Genomic DNA, 19,060 nt, shown 5'->3' with positions numbered 1-19,060 from the left:
TTTATTTAAAAAATTTGTCCAGCTAGGCTTTTCTTACACTTCAGAATTCACCTACCACATTTTCTGAGAGGGTTGTAAAACATTTCAGGAAGTAAGTTCTGTTGCAATGTAGTCTTTTTCCCAGATGGTTAAAAATATCCTGCTGAACATATGTGCTGGTATATCTCGATCCAGCAGTAATAGCATAATACCTTGCCCCTTGGTATTGGAATTAAAGGATAGCACTGATGAATTGGGAACCGCCACACCAGTTTGTTTTTAAGGTAGGAGATGAAGACCCATATGAGAGGTTATAAAAGACTCAAAACTGAAATGGATACTAAATAGAATGGTGTTGGAAGGGTTATAGCATTTTGGTGGTACAGGGCAGTACTAAAGAATAGGTGTTGTTTAGGGAGGGTACAGCTGCCAATAAGAAGCTGGCTTTTATTAGCTTTAATAGGGCTTTGAAACCTCCCTCACTGATCAAGTATAGTGGGCATACAGTGCCTCCTACAGTTTACAAAATGACATTTGGACTATCTGCTCTTCTCAGTGATGCTGTAGGAAATAGCCACTATATGCCTGATGTGACCTCATAACCACATCGTTCTTAATAGCAAGTATAGCCAATGATATGCTAGCAATTCGGAGGAGATTTCATTTTCCCAGCAACAAAAATGATGCAGACGCCCTATAACACACATACTGAAAAGGCAGCTGGATCTCATACAGTAATTCTGTACCAATCTTTAAAAATACTGAATAAAAATGCATCATCAGGAAAAGAACTCTTCTCATTAACTAGGGAATTTGTCCAACCTCAGAACTATGATTAAGTTCTCAGACAGCAGCCCAAATGCAGCAAGAGCAACGCGCCACTTTCAAGGAGCTGCCACTGGATCAGAAGCCAAGCGTGTAAATAATGCTTATCTACCCACAGCAGGAATCCAAATTGAAATTTATTAGAAACAGGAATGGGGTGCATGGGAGGCTTCTTTCCACCTGGGAAAATACATCACTACAATAACAGAGACCAAATTTTAAAAACATACAGCCTACCTAGACTCCTAACCTTGGCAATAAACATTCTACGTACATTTAGACCAGCATTTCTGGTGGAATGTACAACCCACTGGTGGTTGTTAAAGGAGGTAGTACAATGTATCTTGGAATCTGGCACATGCTGTTTCTGATTACTTCTTGGATTTCTTATTGAAAGCTTGTAACCCATTAATGAGAGACAAGCTTTACTACCACATGGGCAATGCTCAACTAAATTATTTCACAAGCAGAACGGTCTCCACTTGCACAAACAGGACTTCCCCCCCTACCCCCGTGCATGTCCTGCACCCCCCCCCCAATTTTCTCCCAAGGATTGGGGGAACCCCTAAAACAGATTTAGTGGGAGAACACTCTTGTTGCACAAGGAAAAATCCTTCCACAGACAGAAGTTCGCCTTAGTTCCACCCTCAGTTTACATTGAAGGCATGAAAGTTAGGCTGAGGCCATTCCCAGTTCTACTAGAGTTTTCGGTCCGCAGTGAGACCTACTTTTTTTTGGCACAATGCATTTGTATAAATTCATTGTTTTGGGAAAATATAAAATGCCAAAGACTGCAAATCAAGGAGGGGGCAGAAGAAGTTCATACAATAGGGGAACATACAAATGCATGTCCTGAGATAGCAAGGGACGACATGAAATGTGAAAAAGTGTTCTAGCCACCAACTTAGAACAGCCTTTGCTAACTTGGTGATTTTCAGATGTTTAGGACTGCATTTCCCATTGGCCTCAGCAATGGTACTGAAACATCTGGAGGACAGGTTGCTGACGAGTGGCCTAAGGCAACATGTGCTTTCTGCACATGTGGATTAGCAGAACCATACAGTATGCGTTGTTTGGTTGTTGTTTTTTAGCTAAGCCTCCTTTTGCTATACAGTACTTGCTCCTTTCTTTCCAGTCTAGAGTAGGGATGGGGAGAAGGTGGGACCACCTATCACTTGCTGGTTGCTGGGATTCTTGTTAAGCAGGAATGGAGAATGGCCCTCCAGATGTTGCTGGACTACAACTTCCATAAGTCCTTATCATTTGCCATGATCGCTAGGGCTAATGGGAGCTGGAGTCAGACAACATCTGGAAGGCCACAAGATCCTCACCCCTGTTGTAAAGGATAGATAGAAATTGCCCTGAGACAGCAAGGCACTATTTAGCATTTTTAAATAAGAGTGCATTGTCAATGCATTGTACACAATTCAGTTATACCTTCATTATTAATAGATTTAGAGCACACGATTTTGCTTTGTAAATTTAAACACACAGTAGAAGACCATAGAGGGTTAAAAAAATAAAGTAGTCCCAATAAAACTGAAGTCAGCTCCCACTTCCTTGTGGGAGGATTGTCATGTTCCTCAGCATGATGCTTCTTGTAATGCCCATAATTGAATTGCCAAAACGCTTCCCCAACCAGTCATTTTAGCTGTGTCACACAAAATCCTGGATTCAGCTGCATCAGACGGCATTCCTGAACCCCAAATAGAGATGGGGACAGGGAAAGAGTTTTGCTGCTTCTGGGTGGATTAATTGCATTCGCTGGAGCCACCATCATTATTATGGACAGAAAGCAAGCACAGTCAGCCATCAACCCAAGCCAGCAGGATCATTCAGTGGCATATAACTGTGTAAGGCACTGGTGTTCAAAGAAGAGGCAGGCTCTCCAGAATACTTATACATGCCACAGTGTGGCATAAGGAGCTACAGTCCCAATGGGAGGATTGTGGCTTTGCAGAAATGTCATCGTGCAGAGACTGCAAGCCTAGTCTTTAGGGTAGAAACACACAGAACACACACACACACACACACACACACACACACACACACGTGGGGCTATGTATTGGGAACACAGCTAGGCCTGCTCTTGTGTAACATGTCTTGCAGCTACCCCTAATGGTGTCATTCGCAGGATATGCCAACTTGGCCAGGGAGAATTTGCTTCTGAGTGGTGATCCTTATGCTCCGCATTGGGAAGAGAAGCAAAGCAGTTCTGCAGACATTCATGTGTCATCCTCAGTGTTGCTCAAGAACAATAGGTGGCAAGGTAATTGGTAAGGTAACTGCTAGTTCCTCAGCTCTGCTCGGGGCATTTTGAACATATGTGGTGGCCTTGATCTGCAAAGGGAGAAAAGTAGAAAGAGCGCTCTAAGCTTGAGGCTAGGTGGTTGGGCAGGGCATGAAGTGGAAAGGGGTTTCTAATAAGGATTTTATAAAAAAAACTAATGACACTTGGAGAAATCTCTCTGGTCTATATCACTCTTATTGGCCTGTAGTGGAAGTGGGGATGAATACTTTCCTAGCCCCCACCCACTGTAAAAGCATTCCCTGCAGCTAAGATTCAGTTCATGCCCAGATAGGATTTGGTGGGTTCTGTGCACAATGCCAGCCATACTTCCTCTTACCAGCACCCCAGGGACTGCCTCTGTGCAGCTGGGGCCAGCATGCAACAGAAAGCTCAGCTTAGCGCAAAGAAGACCAAAAGCATACCCTGCAGAGCATTAAATATCTTCTGTCTCAGCCACCAACACCAAAGCAAGAGAGCTTCATATTTTGAATTGGCAGAGCTCCTTTCCCAAAATGGTCTTGTTCAGCACCTTTCTCCAGTACTGGACCTCCTTCCCATTACTTAAATTGCATGGTCATTTCCTACATCTAAGGCGGCTTTCTTTTGAACTCCACACCAAACATAGACAGGAGGTAGGAAAAGATACTTACAGTTCCATATTTTCCATGGCACCATCCCTTGTAAAAGAAAGAGAATGTCAATGGGATATATGACAGCTTCCTCAAAGGCTTTCCAGAATGCATGCTAAGCTCCCTCAACCCTAATGTGGGCAAGGGAATTAAAAAGAAGAGTACTATAACCCCCAACTGCTTATACTGGAACCAGATGGCAGGACAATGCAACCTTTCAGCAGTGCTGCCAAACCTGGGTGCCTGTTGAACAGCAGAAAAACCCATGTCCATCGACCAAGCTCAATGCACCTAAGCACTAGCTAGCATAGCTCCTTTATATAGTAAGGTGTCTTACATGTGTTCTCTGGGTCTACTTCTGGCATCGCACAGCCAAAGTGGGTGCAAAGAAGTTTAGCCGCAAGGTTAGAATTATGCACCCTCTGAAATGCTGCCTTAATAGCAAGAATCCTCCCTGGTCACGTGAGCAATTGTTTCTTGAACTTGTCATGGCTCTAGTCTAGTTCGTGCCCAGGGTCATGGGGTTTTTTTGTTATTGCTTCATACTGCGCAGACTTGTGCCCTGGAGAGGTCACCTCGATGTCCCTATCACAGCAAATTGACTTCACCCATGGAGGCACAATCCATTGTCTCTCAAGACGGATGGATGCCAACAACGACAACAAACTCAGATAACACAGCATTGGTGTGGCTTCCTCAGGACCATGTTTTGCCGGAAAGGTTGAAAGCTGTTTCAGAGTACAGTGGTACCTTGGGTTAAGAATTTAATTCATTCTGGAGGTCCATTCTTAACCTGAAACTGTTCTTAACCTGAAGCACCACTTTAGCTAATTGGGCCTCCTGCTGCTGCCGCTGCGCCACCGCCACCACGCAATTTCTGTTCTCATCCTGAAGCAAAGTTCTTAACTCGAGGTACTATTTCTGGGTTAGCAGAGTCTGTAACCTGAAGCGTCTGTAACCTGAAGCGTATGTAACCCGAGGTACCACTGTATAAGCAAGTGGGAAGTCAAAACATTCCCTTTTTCATTTACTAGGGAAGGCAGTTAGCACTTTCCCCTAGAGGCTTCCCCTGGAGAACCCACTTTTCCATCAGTATCTTAAAAGCAGACATAAAAAATTCCTTCCTGTAGCACCTTAAAGACCAACTAAGTTAGTTCTTGGTATAAGCTTTCGTGTGCATGCACACTTCTTCAGATACACATGTATCTGAAGAAGTGTGCATGCACACGAAAGCTTATACCAAGAACTAACTTAGTTGGTCTTTAAGGTGCTACAGGAAGGAATTTTTTTATTTCGACTATGGCAGACCAACACGGCTACCCATCTGTAACTTAAAAGCAGACACTTTCACAAGAGGGATTGTTGGTTTACAAGAATACCATGGGAGCAGCCCTACAGCTGGACTTGCACTTCTAGGTAATGGAACCAACTGGAGGGTGGAGGGCTTACGGGGTGTCCAAGCCTATAATCAGTGAACAGTACTGAGAGTGGGATGGGGGGAGAGAAGTAAAGCATCTGATCCATGGCCATAGGCAGGGTGAAAGGCAAAAGTATAACCCATCCTCACGTGTAGACGTCATCCATGTGCATTCTGCGGTAAAACTTGGCAAGCCGCACAGCCAAGATGATGCTCGGCAGCAGAAAGATGGTGCACCAGCCTAGACTGAACCAGAAGGCGTTCTAAGGGGAGAAGAGGGGAAGGCAGCTGTCAGTACTCCCGCTGTCTCTCTCCACTTAACTCCCACCCTGCTTGAGCTCATGCAAGGTAAGCCTCGCCTACAGCCTACCTGTGTCTTTTCCATCCATCTCCCCAATGTTTCCCTAGAGCTCCCTTCACATACATCTATACACTTTCCCCAGCCCTGTGCCCATTTAAGAGCACAGGGATCTGTCCCATGTGCAGATGTCTCCCCAGCTTCTTTCCATGCGCCACCCCAGGCAAGATTCCCAGAGCCACAGCACAGCCTCTGCCCAAGGTAGTTACAATTTCTGTGGCCCCACCACCTACCAGTTACTCCTACATCCTGGGCTGCAGTCGCCATCTCTCAACCTATGGACTGCCACCCTGCTGTCCCTTATCCATGCTGGCTCATTCCCACACCCCAGCTCATCCCTCATGTTGACTGCCTCACCAATGAATTGACAACGCAGCTGCAGACCACAGTATTCACACTATCCAGTGCCCAGGCTGCAGGGCCACAGCGGCCCACCTGCTCTTTGATCTGCCAGCAAAGAAGACAAGGAAACATCATGACCACCAAAGGAAAAATCCCGAGCCCTGCACTCCTTTCCTGGCCAAACACCTTCATCGTGATGTCATCATAAATGTTGCCTGTCCAGCTAAGCACATGGTAGGAATTGTCCTGGCATTGCCAATCTTATAACTTCATGCTGTGCTTGCACCCTAGAAGTAAGATGGGCAATGGCAGTACACTTCCCACGAGTTCAACTTGATTTTGCTTACATATGCCTCCAGGGCCACCTGTGCATGAGGCTGTAAGACTGGCATGTGAATGCAAGTGGCTAATCAGGAAAGTGCAGTTAACCACAGAATGCTGCAGCACGACTGCTGCCAGGAGTGAGGTTCTGTCAGCATATTGGAGTTGCCCTCAGATATTTGCACTGGTTGCTGATGGGCAGAATGACGGGATTCAATGTTACATTGGCTGCTCACACTTGTAGGAAACAGGCAAGTGCAGCCAAGCCAGGAGAAATTAACCCTCACTCATCGGCTGCCATAAGCTCAGCAGGATTCCTCCTTCCTGTTTCATGAGTGAGGTTGCATGGGCATCTTGCCAGAATGGAGGACCAGGTGTTGCTGTTTGAACCTCCAAAAACTGGACATTCAAAAAGGAGTGTGTGGCTATTGAAAGCCCTTTGCAAAAGTGCTCCTGACAGTTTTCAGAAGTTCAGGCAGCAGGGCATGGGGACAACTGAGGTTTCAAACTGCAGTATCACCTGGTGTCAAAACTCCGTCCACCTGCCCAAAGTAACCTGTCAAAGATTTGGAAATAAAATTCTGGCCTGCCTGGCAGAAAAGGTTCCCTGCCCCATATCTTTTTAGATGTCTATTGCAAACTTACCCAGACATATAATTTAGTTACTCATATTTGTTCTTAAAGTTTTACTGATTTAATCAGTGTTTTAATTACCGTATTTTTCCATGTATAAGACTAGGGTTTTTTCCTTAAAAATAATGTCAGAAATTAGGGGTTGTCTTATACCCCCCCCCCATTTTCTTAAATCTGAGTCCTCAAAAATAGGGGGCATCTTATAGATGGAAAAATGCAGTATGTTTTATATATACTTGTTTTTTATTGCTTTGCAGATTTCATCTGCATTTTAACTACAACTTTGTTATGCGCACCGTCTCTAGAGAGTGCTTTGATTAAGCAGTTTATAAATCTTTTAAACAAGTAAATAATAAATAAACTATGGCTAAAAGGTCCAGTAAATTCATGGTTGCCACAGGCAAGCATCCAGCCTGGATGTGAGTATAGCAGAAGTATACAAGCAAGGACAACCAGGCTCCCACCTTGTCATCACTCAGGATTAAGCCCAATCTCCATCAACAGCAGTTGGCATTACTTACGGTACTCTTTGCCCAGTCTATATATGATTCAAATAAACCCAGCAGAGTTTTCACGAAAGCTGAAGTCTCCTAGAGGTAAGAAGGTAAGATGGGTGGGTGCAAGTTAGAGGATAGGACAACAACTTCCAAACAAGGAAAGGGGTTCAGTTATGGGGCTCCAATCCCCTATCCAAGCTCCATTAATGGTTCCAAGAATAGGAAGGGAAATTGGGCTGTCTTATGGGATACAGGAAAAGGTAATACGGCTAATCAATGCACGATCAGTTGGGGTGTCACATGTCCCTATCCTGGGAGCACTAGCTTTCGCTTGTCCTCCTCTCCACTGCATTTCCTGTATTCCCATTTCCCAGAGTTGTTCACTAGCATGTCTAATGTCATAGTTAGAGGCCTATAGGACTTCTGGATGAGCCTCCATGTTACATTATGTGGCGATGCACAAATCCAGTCTTAATGATGTCCTCTGTGTACCCCCACCAGGAAATGGGTTGAATGATGAGAAGACTCACGTTTTTGACAACGTCCTGCACCTGCCACTTCATAAATATCTGAGCGTCTTCTATTTTTGACAACGTGGCGTTCGCTGTACCCTGGCAGGACACAGTACTGTCAGGTTCACTCCCTGGCAGAGCCAGTCTCATGGGCTGCCCTCACCACCACTTTCCATACAGATCTGAGCAGACCACTGAGCAGAACATCACATAATCCAATGGGCATAAGGGAGCAGCGCTGGTATATTATCAAAAGGCTGAGACAGGTTTTTTGGTATGCTTTAGCGGGAGTTGCACAACTGCAGCTCTTCAGATGCTGCTGGACTACCACTCTCATCAGTCCTGACCATTGGCCATGCTGGCTGGGACTGATGGGAATTGGGAGTCCAACATATGAAGGACTGCAGCTTAGCATTTCATACCCAGCACCATACAGACCCCGAACGCACACAAGCATAGTTCTGCCAGTGCCCCATTAACACCTCCTCTGTCCATCTTTGGGATGCCTACCAACTCTATCAATCTCCCACAGTCTTCCAGGTTCTGAAACCCCATCCCTACAGAGTCAATGCCAAGGGAAATCTCTGTATCTCCCAATTGGCACCTGTTACCTTGAGTTCTCACATTGTTATGCAAGAAGGCCTGGCGAGATTGTCAGTAGGTTGTACTTCCCCACCCATCCAATATCTAATGGGGTGTCATTCAGAAAGCCTGGCATCAAAGCCCCACCTCCCAGATCACTCCTTCCTCAAACCTTGCCCTGCTTACCGGAATCTGAGGGACAGACTTCTGTAGTTTTCGAATGCTGCTTCTCAAGATGTGCTGAGGACAGAGAAAGCTCATCAGAGGGCACCATCCACTGAGCTGGATGGAATGAGTTGACAGAAGGTGGGACAGATATCAACCATCTTATGGCCTGGTAGGGCCAAGAATCAAAACCGTCCAGAGAGGCCTTGTTCAGGGCGGCACCTGGTCTGGGCCAAAAGGAGGTAAAGGTGTTTGGGGAGAGCAGCACTCACCATCTGAGGAAGAAACGTGTCATTGACCCAATCCTGGAGCTTCCTCAGCCTTCTGGCCTCCAGTTGAAAATCGCTCCGAGTTTTCTCATTAATTGCCTGAAAATACGTTCATAAGCACCACCGTTGTGAAGAGATATTGATAGGTTTTCTGCTGCTTTCACACATACAAGTGGGCACATTTCCAGGAGACAATGTGGGATGCAATTATTTCCCATCTTCAGGGAGGATCTGGGGTTAAATCAGGGCCAGCCTACCTATTAGTCAAGATGAGGTGACTACCTCAGGCAGCAGGATCCACAGGGACAGCCGATTCAGCCTCCAAGGAACACATGGCCATGGCTGCTGCTGCAGTGGCACTGACGGCTGTGGCACACTGCTTGGGGACTGGATCTGCCTCTCCTCAACAGTTCCCTGCCCCCCATGCCACCTCTACAGTAACCTCTTGGCAAATAGGAGTTGCTGCTGGTCTCCTATCACCCTTAGAGAGGAAATGGTGGGGGCATGATTCAGAACAGGCCCCTTTTCCCCTGCCATGATGGCATTTCATTCCCACTTCAGCTGTTGAATAAGATTAATTCAATTCTCCCCCTTGTTCCCAATGTAGATCTTCATTCACCCCTACTTCTCTGGCGGGGAGGGTGCCATTTTGTGGTTTGCCTCAGGTGCCAAAATGTCTTGGGCCAGCTCTGGGTTGAAGTGATCCCAAAAAGACACCTACAGGGCCCCTCCCCCTAGAAAGGGAGCTGGGGGAGAGAAGCACTGCAGAAGAATGGGGATATCCCAATCAAAGCACCACTCACTGTGTTTTCTGCCAATTTATCTAGACCTGCTGCCGCTGAAGATAGGTCTTTTTTTGTCACAGTCTCGTTGATCTGCAAAGAAAGGGACAGAGAGCACACGGTGGGTCAGCTCCTCAAGGATAGCAAGAGACATTGGAGTGAGTAAGGTCAGGGCCCAGGCAGATTAAGTTCGCACACTTCCTAGAATCCGCTTTCCAACTTGTTTTATTTCATTTTGAACCCATTGATACGTAAGCTATTATTATTTCACATCACACCTCTGGGAAGAGAAAGCTCACCTCATCCCTCCACCTCCAGTGATCTGTGAGACAACAATCAGAGGCTCTTTTCTGGGTGCCCTCACCTACAAAAGGACATGTGGGTGCCATCCAAAGAGCGTACCTTTTTAGTGACTGTGCTCTAATTATGGATCTCCCTCCCAAGGGTGATCTGCCTGGCATCTTTGTCGTTGCTTTTAGGCACCAGGCAAATCCTGTCCTGTTTATGTGTTAACTGCTGCTTTTATTTATGTGGAATGGCATGATTTCATTATACAGATGTCTTTGAGATTTTCTTAAACTCAGTAACCTGCACAGGTTTTGTTGGGGAATGGCTTTCCTTTTGGGCTGCACCCAAAGCCCTTTCCGGACACTATCCTTTCTCCTGAACAGACTGAGCAGCTGCCAGAAACCTATGCTGACATCATCAACCCAACGACCCTTCCATTGTCAGTTAATCAGAATATCCCAGCTGACGGATTCCTTCCTGCAGCAATTCATACCCCAGCAAGCATGAAGGGCATTCATTTTTCTGTGGGGATGGAGCCTACACTACTATTACTGGCAATGATATCATTTTCTAGGCAAGTCACTAGTCCTGTTAGGCAATCTAAACTACTTTGAATGGCCTAACCTTTTTATTTTTTAAAAAAATGACTCTTTTTCAGATGTGACATATCTCACAAGATACCAGACAATGTCAAACCCCATAAAGATCAAGAAAAGAAATCATCTTGTGATAAGCTGTTCCACCCTCTTATCTCACTTGTTTCAGAGCACTGGAAAAATTCAGGTTCAGCCCATCCTTTGAGCCCAGTTCCTGCAGGCGACGCTTCTGCTCATCCTTCAGGAGGTCAGTGGAGCCCAAACTGATATTTATTTTTTTTAAGGCTGCATCAATATTACCGGTGTACTGTAAGAGCAAAAGAAAAGGCGAGTAGGTGCAGAGTACATAACAATCCAGTCTCCCAGGACACTTCTCTGGGGTTCTCCAGGTGGCTGAAGATATGCCCCAGATCTGGACTTTAAACTATCCCAGAGCATATCTGAGGACACTAATCTTGCTGGTCATTCAATTTCTCTTGTGGCTGTCTCAGTTCACCTACAGACACTCATCACTGACCTTGCTGGTGTTTAGGATCTCATCCAGAGGGATGACCTCACCCAGGTGAAGGGTGGTCCACAAGGGGGCATTGTTTTCACAGTTCCTGCAAGAGTGAAAACCGAGCTAAGAGACCAGCATACACTGTGCTATGTCAAACATAAACTGGGGAAACAGCATCACCACGCAATCAAGCTTTCCAATCATGTAGTTTAACTCTTACGCCAGGGGGCAATGGGGTTGCTGGTGACATAAGCTCAGCATGGGGGCAAAAACTGTGGGGAAATAGCAGGACTAAGAAGCACAATTATCAGGCTGAAAGGTACCTCAGAGAAAGAAAAGCATGATTCATGCTGTTATTCTAGCAAATTCTTGGCAGAATGGAGAAGTTGTGGGTCAGGGAAAGACTTCTCTGCACCAGATTTAAGATTATACAGTCAAACTGGATCCTGAACACCTTGGTACTTGGATGTTTTGGCTCCCAAATGCTGCAAACCCGGAAGCAAGTATTCCAGTTTGCGAACGTTCTTTGGAACCCAAACGTCTGACGGGGCTTCCACGGCTTCAAGCCATGCTTTGGTTTCCGAATGTTTTAGAAGTCAAACGGACTGTATTATGGTAGGTACGACTGTATTATGAAGCTTCCTGTCTATGCTGGGCAAGGACTTTGGGCATAATATACAACTTACAGCATGGGAGAAGCTATGGAACTGGGATTTGAAGTTAACAGCATGTTGTATGTTGAAAGAAAATTTATGAAATTGATGTATCATTGGTATTTAACCCCTAGTAAACTAGCTTGTATAAAACAAGGTCAAATACATGCTGGAAATGTAAGGAAAAAGAATTCTCTATGTTGGTTGTTTGATAATTGTTTGCAAGTTTCAAAATCTGAAAAAACTAAAAAAAAATTTTAAAAACTTCTCTGCACCAGGGCCCCCTGGCATGGCTGTGCATGGTACGCTGACATTGCATGTTGGCAAGTGGGTGGAACTTACTTTTCCCTACTCCCATACACTGCATGCCTGACTCTATCAGGCCTGCAGTTCCCACCCTACTCTCAAGAGTCTCTCTCCCTTTGGGGGAAGGTGAGGACCAAAGTCACAGCAGGCAGGAAGCCATGGAGGAATCCAGCCAGCCAGCCACTCACTTGTACAGGCTGGACAGGTTCACATCAGAACTCTTCAAGTGCAAGAGCCGTGTCAGGTTGAATTCAGGAAACAACCCTGGCGTGTCCAGAAACTAGAAGAAAATAAAGAGTCATTAATTAGATTATTAGCCTCTCAACTCAAAACATCTTCAGTATTTGCCTCTCCCTGCGATTTCCTCCTCTGCAGAATGTGGGATTGCCTGGCTGTCTCATGCCTACTTCAGCAATTTCCATGCCAAAATGATAATGATTGACAAGGGGGAGAGATGGGATCCCAGGATTAGAATCTAAGGTTACAGTGTGTGGGTTCTGGTCTGGTGTTAAGGGAAACCATGACTCACTTCTCTCCTCACCCACATTATTTCCCCCCTTGTTCCACTGCAGATGGCACTCAGCAGTATCAAAGAATACTCATGGTAGCCCAAGGGACTTACCTGAAGGAGATGCCCATCGGCCCACGGCCGACACACCACTGTGTACATACTTCCCCCAACTAAAAATGTCAGTAGAACCAGCAGCATCAGCAGCCATGAAAATATGAAGCTGAACCCAACGCTCCTGTCAGAGAAGGGAAAACATGATTGGAGGTCTAGGATTTCGCTGGATGGATGTGAAGAGCAGCCGTCAGAGCCCTTGCACATTTGCCCCAGGCAACCCTTCCATTCATTCTGACACACAATCCAGCAGATAAACATAAGGAACAGCCAGAGGTCCATGGGAAAGTCCAGGACAAGGTCAGGGTGCCAAAATACTCAGGGGGCATGGCTCTGTACTGTGCCAATCTGCCAGTAACGCTGCATTTCTGGATACTTAAGGACATTCCCACCCTATCTTTCTCTAGTAGGAGCCTGTACACAAAACAGATTGTGTACGGGGAAACCCTCCATAGAATAGCTCCCAGAGAACTGGGGAATCAGGCAACCAGCAATACATGTAAAGATCTACAGCTGCCTCCTGAGTCCTGCCACCCATGCTCTCACATTTGCTACACCATAATGCAGCTTGGCAACATTTGGCAATCATCAGGAAGGGTAATAAGGGTGCAGGCCAGAGCTCTGTAACAGAACATAAGTTTTGCATGCAGAAGGTTCCAGGATGAATCCCTGGCATCTCCAAGTAGGGCTTGGAAGGATGTCTAGCTGAAACTCTGGAAAGCCACTGCCAGTCAGCATTGATGGTGCTGTGCCAGATGAACCAAGGGCCTGACATGGGATGAAGCAGCAGCTTCCTACATTCTTTTGACTTATTGGATGACTCTCTGTCATGAGATGGGAGAAGGTGCAAAGTCTCTTACGCCATGAGGAGGTCTCCACCAGTGTTTGCGAGGCAGCCCCGTTTGGTAGGCATCTCTCGCGGGTTTAGCCCAAGTGCCCCAAACAACAGGCCCAGCATGTTGAATACAATGATCACGAGTACCAGAGAGCAGAGGCAAAGGCCAGCAATCCACCTAAAGTAAAAGGAAAACAGTTAAGACTCCAACAGAAGACAATGGCTAAAGGAAGGAAGGAGTCAAAACCTGGTAATGGGTTTGATCTCTGCTAAAAACCAGCATCAGCAAGACTCTGTTGGCAACAAGAGGAAGCAAATTAGAAAACATGAGATCCCATCCAAGCCTAGGTTATGAACAATGGTATAGCACTGAAGAAAAACAAGTGCTATCTGGGCCAATTAACCAAATCGGAAGGCAAGGATTTTAATTTTCATACTACTGCAGACTAGATGTGGTGCCCTGTCCAAAAATGCTGTGGGAAACCATCAGTGTGACATGAAACTGCACATCAGAGGCTTCCAAAATAGTGGCCAGAAAGCTTTTAGCCCTTCGTTTAGGCTACCATTCTCATCCCATTTCCTACAGCTGCTATTTTGATAACATATGACCACTCATGGTCAGGAGGGACAAGGGACCAACATTTCATCCAACACATGACCTAGCGTGGCTTAAGCTAACCTAAGGGATTCCCCCAGCTTACAATACTCTGAGAACACTTTAATTCATACCTGTAACTATCATAGGTGATGATATCCGGCTCATAGGTACTCGCCCAACTGACAACATCTGTCATGGACTGAGAGATATTCCCCATTCTGCTCAGTGTGGAAAAGTTGCTACGGCTATCTTCAATCGCTTGCTCGACATCACGGAGGCGAGCCTCTCCTTCTGCAAGGACCAAAAGATACACAGATAAACAAATATACTTTGTTCACTATGGCAGAGAGCATCTTACCACAGGGCAGCCACCTGCTATGTGTTCCGGATATGTAGTATTTTATGCCCAAATGCCTATTAGCTCTCCGAGGAAGAACCATTCACACTCCTCAGCAAATCTCATGCCTCCTTCATTTCCGGCTACGCATCCTTCATTCAGTTCAAGTTATGGAAGACAAAGCAGGAAGGACAAGGAAGGCTGTGGATTGGGAGAAGGGAAACATCCAGCTCCACTGAGCCCAAGGCCGTCTTACCCATAGGCACTAGGGGTGCGGGGCACCTGGGTGCCAGGCTCTCAGGGGCGCCAGGCTGAGAGTCCGGGACCCAAGAGCTGAGTCCAGGGAAGAGCCCGTCTGTCAGTCAGAGCACTGTGGTAGGCTCTTCTGCTGCAGGTGGCTCTGCACCACGAGTTTGGGGGTGACCAAGCCAGTGAGATGCTGAGGTGGGTGGCCGGCTCTGCCCTCCTGCGCCCCTGGGACTGGGCAACCAGGGGGGGCACTGGGCAGATCTTTGTACCCCAGCGCCGCAAATGCGTAAGACAGCCCTGACTGAGCCCCACTGATGCCTAATAAATGGAGGAGCTAGCAAGAATATGCAGACTAGCCATGTCCTCTAAACAACAGTGTGTACGTGGCATTGGTCCATAGGAGGACATACGTTTTAAAAATGTTTTGGGACATCTTGTAGCTCAGTGATAAGAGTGAATGCATGTCCAAGGTCCTAGACTGAATTCCTTAGCATCTCCAATTAAGGGATCTCAATGGAATTTGTAGAACTACCGTGAATCAGAGTAGACAGTGCTGGGCTGGACAGATCATTGATTTTTTAAAAAAAATATTTTATTAAGGATTTTCTTGTTTTACAGAGGTAAGTGTAATGCCTCGTATTTTCCCCCCCATGTAACATTTTTACAAATCCGTTTCATTTGTTGAGGCATTAGGGGGAGAAGAAAAAAAAAAGAAAAAAAGAAAGGGGACAGACAAATCATTGATTTGACTGTAGAACAAGAGCTTCATATGTTCACATGTGATTAACTCACACCTATCACTCCATGCATCCACAGCAGGTAGCTGTAACTGCAGCTTCAGGACAGGAAATGCCATGTTGCTTGGACATGCACAGGTGTGAACTCCAATTACTATATAGAAGGTATATTTGTAGAATAACAATTTCTAAACAAAGAAAAGGCTGCACTATTGCATAACTGTAAACAGTTATATTGAATGACTGAGAGCCGAGTCTTGACTAAATTCCACATATTAATGTGAACTGATCAAAGAGATATTTGGCAGGTGACCTCTAGTTTCTGAGGACGTTATAAGTGTAACCATAGCCTTTCAACTGGTTCTTGAAATGAGAATACACACACCTTTATCTATCTGCTGAAACTACTTACCAGACACCACCTTTTTTGTTTGTTCAGACACCTTCTTTGGAATATCAGCCAGAACTTTTCTTGCCTGCCAATGCCAGAACCCAGAATAAAGACATATGCAGATGGAAACAAAAGACAAACAACACAGATCTCAGAATCGCATATGCTCTTATAGTGTTGAACAAAGGGCAAAGCAATGTGAATCAAAAAGGCATTGCAATACGTGCTGATTCCAAAGAGGAAGTGGGCTAACAATACCTTCTGAGGATGGGATACAGGCATTGATGGTTTGAGAGATCAGGGGAGCCCTATGGTCCAAGGCTGTGATTTATGATGCTAGGCTCAGTCTGTGGTTCTGCTCCTACTGCACAGCCTCTCCTAGACAGGCCGTCCCTGGCACACTGCCACCTGGCATGGGCACTCAGAAAGCCTGCTCTGTGTGGCACACTCTGATTGCGGAGGAGAGAGAAAAGATGGACGGAGGGAAGGATGTTACCTTTGCAATGGTGTCCTGAGGGTTTGAGTCTGTCAGATTGGTCAACAGCTGGAGTGGGTGGCTGACATCCGGAACCTGTGGGAACAGATAAAGGGGCAGTTTATCTATCTATAAGAAATTAAAGTGATGATGCATTGTGTTCTGGGAGGGGTAGGAATCTTTGTGTTTCACTCAAATGTTTACACTGACACAGGTAAGAGCAACGTAGCGTCCACTGAGACATTTGTATGTTTACATGCTGGCAAGACCAGACAAACACATCCATGGGCATCTTGTAGACACGCTCCAACACTGTAGCCAGGCCTCAGCTGAGATTCCACCCTGACATCTATTGCACCACCTGACACTGGCTTTAGCCTCTGTCTCAGTAGTGTCACTCAATTAGCTAAGCCCACTTATCCTGAAAGTGGTGCTTCTTCCCATGTTCTCTAAAAACCCACCATCCCTTTCCCAAGGTCTCTGCACTCCAACCCCATTTTACCGCACTGAGATTGGCCCCAGGCTCCAGGTTCCACATTGGGACACCCTTGCAAGGTTCACCGCAGTCTTTCAAAGTCTGGTTGATATCAGTTCTCAAGGCGGTCAGGTTTTGGCTCAGCTGTTCCTGAAGGTCCCGCAAGTGATTTGTTGACTCATTGACTGCCCGGAGCTCTTTTTCCACAGAGCTAGTCACTGCAATGGACAGAGAAAAAGAGTGAGGAGGAACTTTGCAATCTCCACCCCGATGACAGATAGTTTTTAGCACAAGGGAATCAAGTGGTGCATAAGTTTTATGAAATAAAATAAAACGAAATAAATAAATTTGTGTACCCCACCCATCTGAGTTCGTTGCCCCAGCCACTCTGGGTGGCTTCCAACAGAATAAATAAGAACACAACAGAACACCACACACTGAAAGCTTCCTGGGCTGCCTTCAGATGTCTACGGAAGGTCAAATAATTATTTATCTCTTTGACATCTGACAGGATGGCATTCCACAGGGCGGGCGCCACTACCGAGAAGGCCCTTTCTGCCTGGTTCCCTGTAACCTCACAGGGAGGGAACCACCAGAAGGCCCTCAGAGCTGGACCTCAATGAACAAATCAAATGCAATTTATTTATTTTGTAAAATTTATATGGCACTTGAATGTAAAAAGAAAGTTAACAAAGATATAAAACAATGAAATTATCAGTGTGTGTGTGTGTGTACACACACACATACATACAATAAGCTAAAAACCAGAGTGAAAACCCTGTCAACATTCAACATATCTGGATAGGCTTACCTAAACTAAAATGTTTTTAGCAGGTGCCAAAAAGAGCACAACGTAGGCACCTGCCTGATGTCAATAGGCAAGGAGTTCTGAAGTGTGAGGGCTGCCCCACTACAAGATCAATTTCTTACAAATGCAGAACAAATACTATACAGGACCTATAACATTGCCAGTTCCACAGATTGAAGCAGTCACATAAAGAGGGGTAAAAACATAAACAAAACAAAACAATGCTTTAAACAAACAAATCAAATTCAGGACACTGAACTGCAGCAATGAGCACTTTTCTCCCAAGCAGGGGCTGGCTATCCTTTGGCCCTCCAGAAGTTGCTGGACTACAGTTCCCATCAGCCCTGATCATTAGCCATGCTGGCTGTGGCTGATGGGGGTTGGAGTCCCAACAACATCTGGAGGGCCAAAAATTCCTGACCCATGCTCTAAACCTTCTTTGTCCTCTGAGCACCTTTGCCTCGCCCTGTGCCACAGTTAAACTGACACACTTTCTGGGCCTCCAGCTCTACTACTAGATCCCACAACACACTCTTCGTTAAACAGTAGGTCAGTACCATTGAGAAGATGTTCAGCATCGTCCAGTGCTTCGTTTACTCGTCCACCTATTTGATTCTTGATTTTGTCTCCCAAAGTCTGCCCAATCTCTGCAGAGAAAACATCAGAGCAAGAGGATCAACAAGAATGCTTCCCAATATTATGTCACATACCAAATGCCAGAAAAAAATGGTTTATGGACATTGAGATCTCCTTGAATGATAAAGGGATAATGGGCAATGCTTTGGGTACATACCAAAGTTCTACAGTTTAAGTAGGAGCAGAACTCAATGATGACGGCATGAATGAAGCAGGCCACAAGGGTAAAGGAAGGAATTCTGCAGATGACCACTGAACTTTGGGGCAGACTTCTAATTCTCAGGAAATGCTGGGTCTGTATGCAGCTGTCTTGTGTGGTGGAGCACTGAGCTTCAGGTGAACATCTTCTTAGTGAAGACCCTTCCAGTACTGGTCTGACTCTACCCACCCTGGCTGGACACTGTATCTTCCTGAGCAGGAAGAAATATAAAAGGCTACCCATTTCAGCTGAGCCTTGCTTGAGCAACAAAGTCTTCCTGAGCACTGGTGTGTTCGCTGAATCCTTCATTCTTCTTTGTTCGTGCCAGCTAGTTTGTCCTCCATTTCTGACTCCCAAACTCTTGGTTTGTCCTCCAGTTGTGGCCTGCTATTTGACCCTGACTCCTGGCTTGCTCCTTGACCACACCTCCACCAATGAGACTGGGTAATTTCAGTTGATTTCCAAGCTTGAGGCCTGCTTTTTTTGCCTCACTCACTCAAGATTTAAACAACACATTGTGGCCAATGGCAGAAACTCACCTTGCAGGCTCTGATTGGCTTGCTTCAGTGGCACCGAACTGGAGTCAATGATGTCATTAATCTCCTGTGAAGAACCAGGAAAGTGATGAAATACAGTATGCTCTGCAGAGGAGGGGGCAGCAAGCGGGATCAAGATCCTGAACATATTTATGGTCATGGATATGAAATTATAAGGACAACAGCATGATGTGCATTGCTTGAACACAGAGGACTCAA

General features: G+C 45.8%; 1 protein-coding gene across 4 annotated transcripts in view; it reads right to left on the bottom strand.

The window, feature by feature from the left end:
* Positions 1-923: 923 nt before the first annotated feature.
* LOC308477945 (prominin-1-A-like) overlaps positions 924-19,060 on the bottom strand; it is a 33,932-nt gene continuing 15,795 nt past the window's right edge. For all 4 annotated transcript variants that reach the window (XM_081007062.1, XM_081007065.1, XM_081007064.1 and 1 more), the window contains exons 6-25: positions 18,845-18,908; positions 18,028-18,117; positions 16,690-16,880; positions 16,209-16,283; positions 15,734-15,797; positions 14,130-14,289; positions 13,426-13,578; positions 12,566-12,689; positions 12,132-12,223; positions 11,003-11,087; positions 10,646-10,792; positions 9,623-9,694; positions 8,823-8,918; positions 8,572-8,625; positions 7,822-7,902; positions 7,316-7,384; positions 5,856-5,945; positions 5,291-5,403; positions 3,745-3,771; positions 924-3,144 (exon numbers count right to left, since the gene is read on the bottom strand). In XM_081007062.1, the coding sequence (XP_080863188.1) occupies positions 3,093-3,144; positions 3,745-3,771; positions 5,291-5,403; positions 5,856-5,945; positions 7,316-7,384; positions 7,822-7,902; positions 8,572-8,625; positions 8,823-8,918; positions 9,623-9,694; positions 10,646-10,792; positions 11,003-11,087; positions 12,132-12,223; positions 12,566-12,689; positions 13,426-13,578; positions 14,130-14,289; positions 15,734-15,797; positions 16,209-16,283; positions 16,690-16,880; positions 18,028-18,117; positions 18,845-18,908 (1,899 nt within the window). In that variant the 3' untranslated portion in view covers positions 924-3,092. The remainder of the gene's footprint in view (positions 3,145-3,744; positions 3,772-5,290; positions 5,404-5,855; positions 5,946-7,315; positions 7,385-7,821; positions 7,903-8,571; positions 8,626-8,822; positions 8,919-9,622; positions 9,695-10,645; positions 10,793-11,002; positions 11,088-12,131; positions 12,224-12,565; positions 12,690-13,425; positions 13,579-14,129; positions 14,290-15,733; positions 15,798-16,208; positions 16,284-16,689; positions 16,881-18,027; positions 18,118-18,844; positions 18,909-19,060) is intronic.

Source organism: Podarcis pityusensis (assembly GCF_964106645.2).
Source record: "Podarcis pityusensis genome assembly, chromosome: 5".
In the NCBI taxonomy this organism is placed as follows: Eukaryota; Metazoa; Chordata; class Lepidosauria; order Squamata; family Lacertidae; genus Podarcis; species Podarcis pityusensis.
Note: the sequence above shows the minus strand (reverse complement) of the source record. Positions and strands in the feature narration are given on the sequence as shown.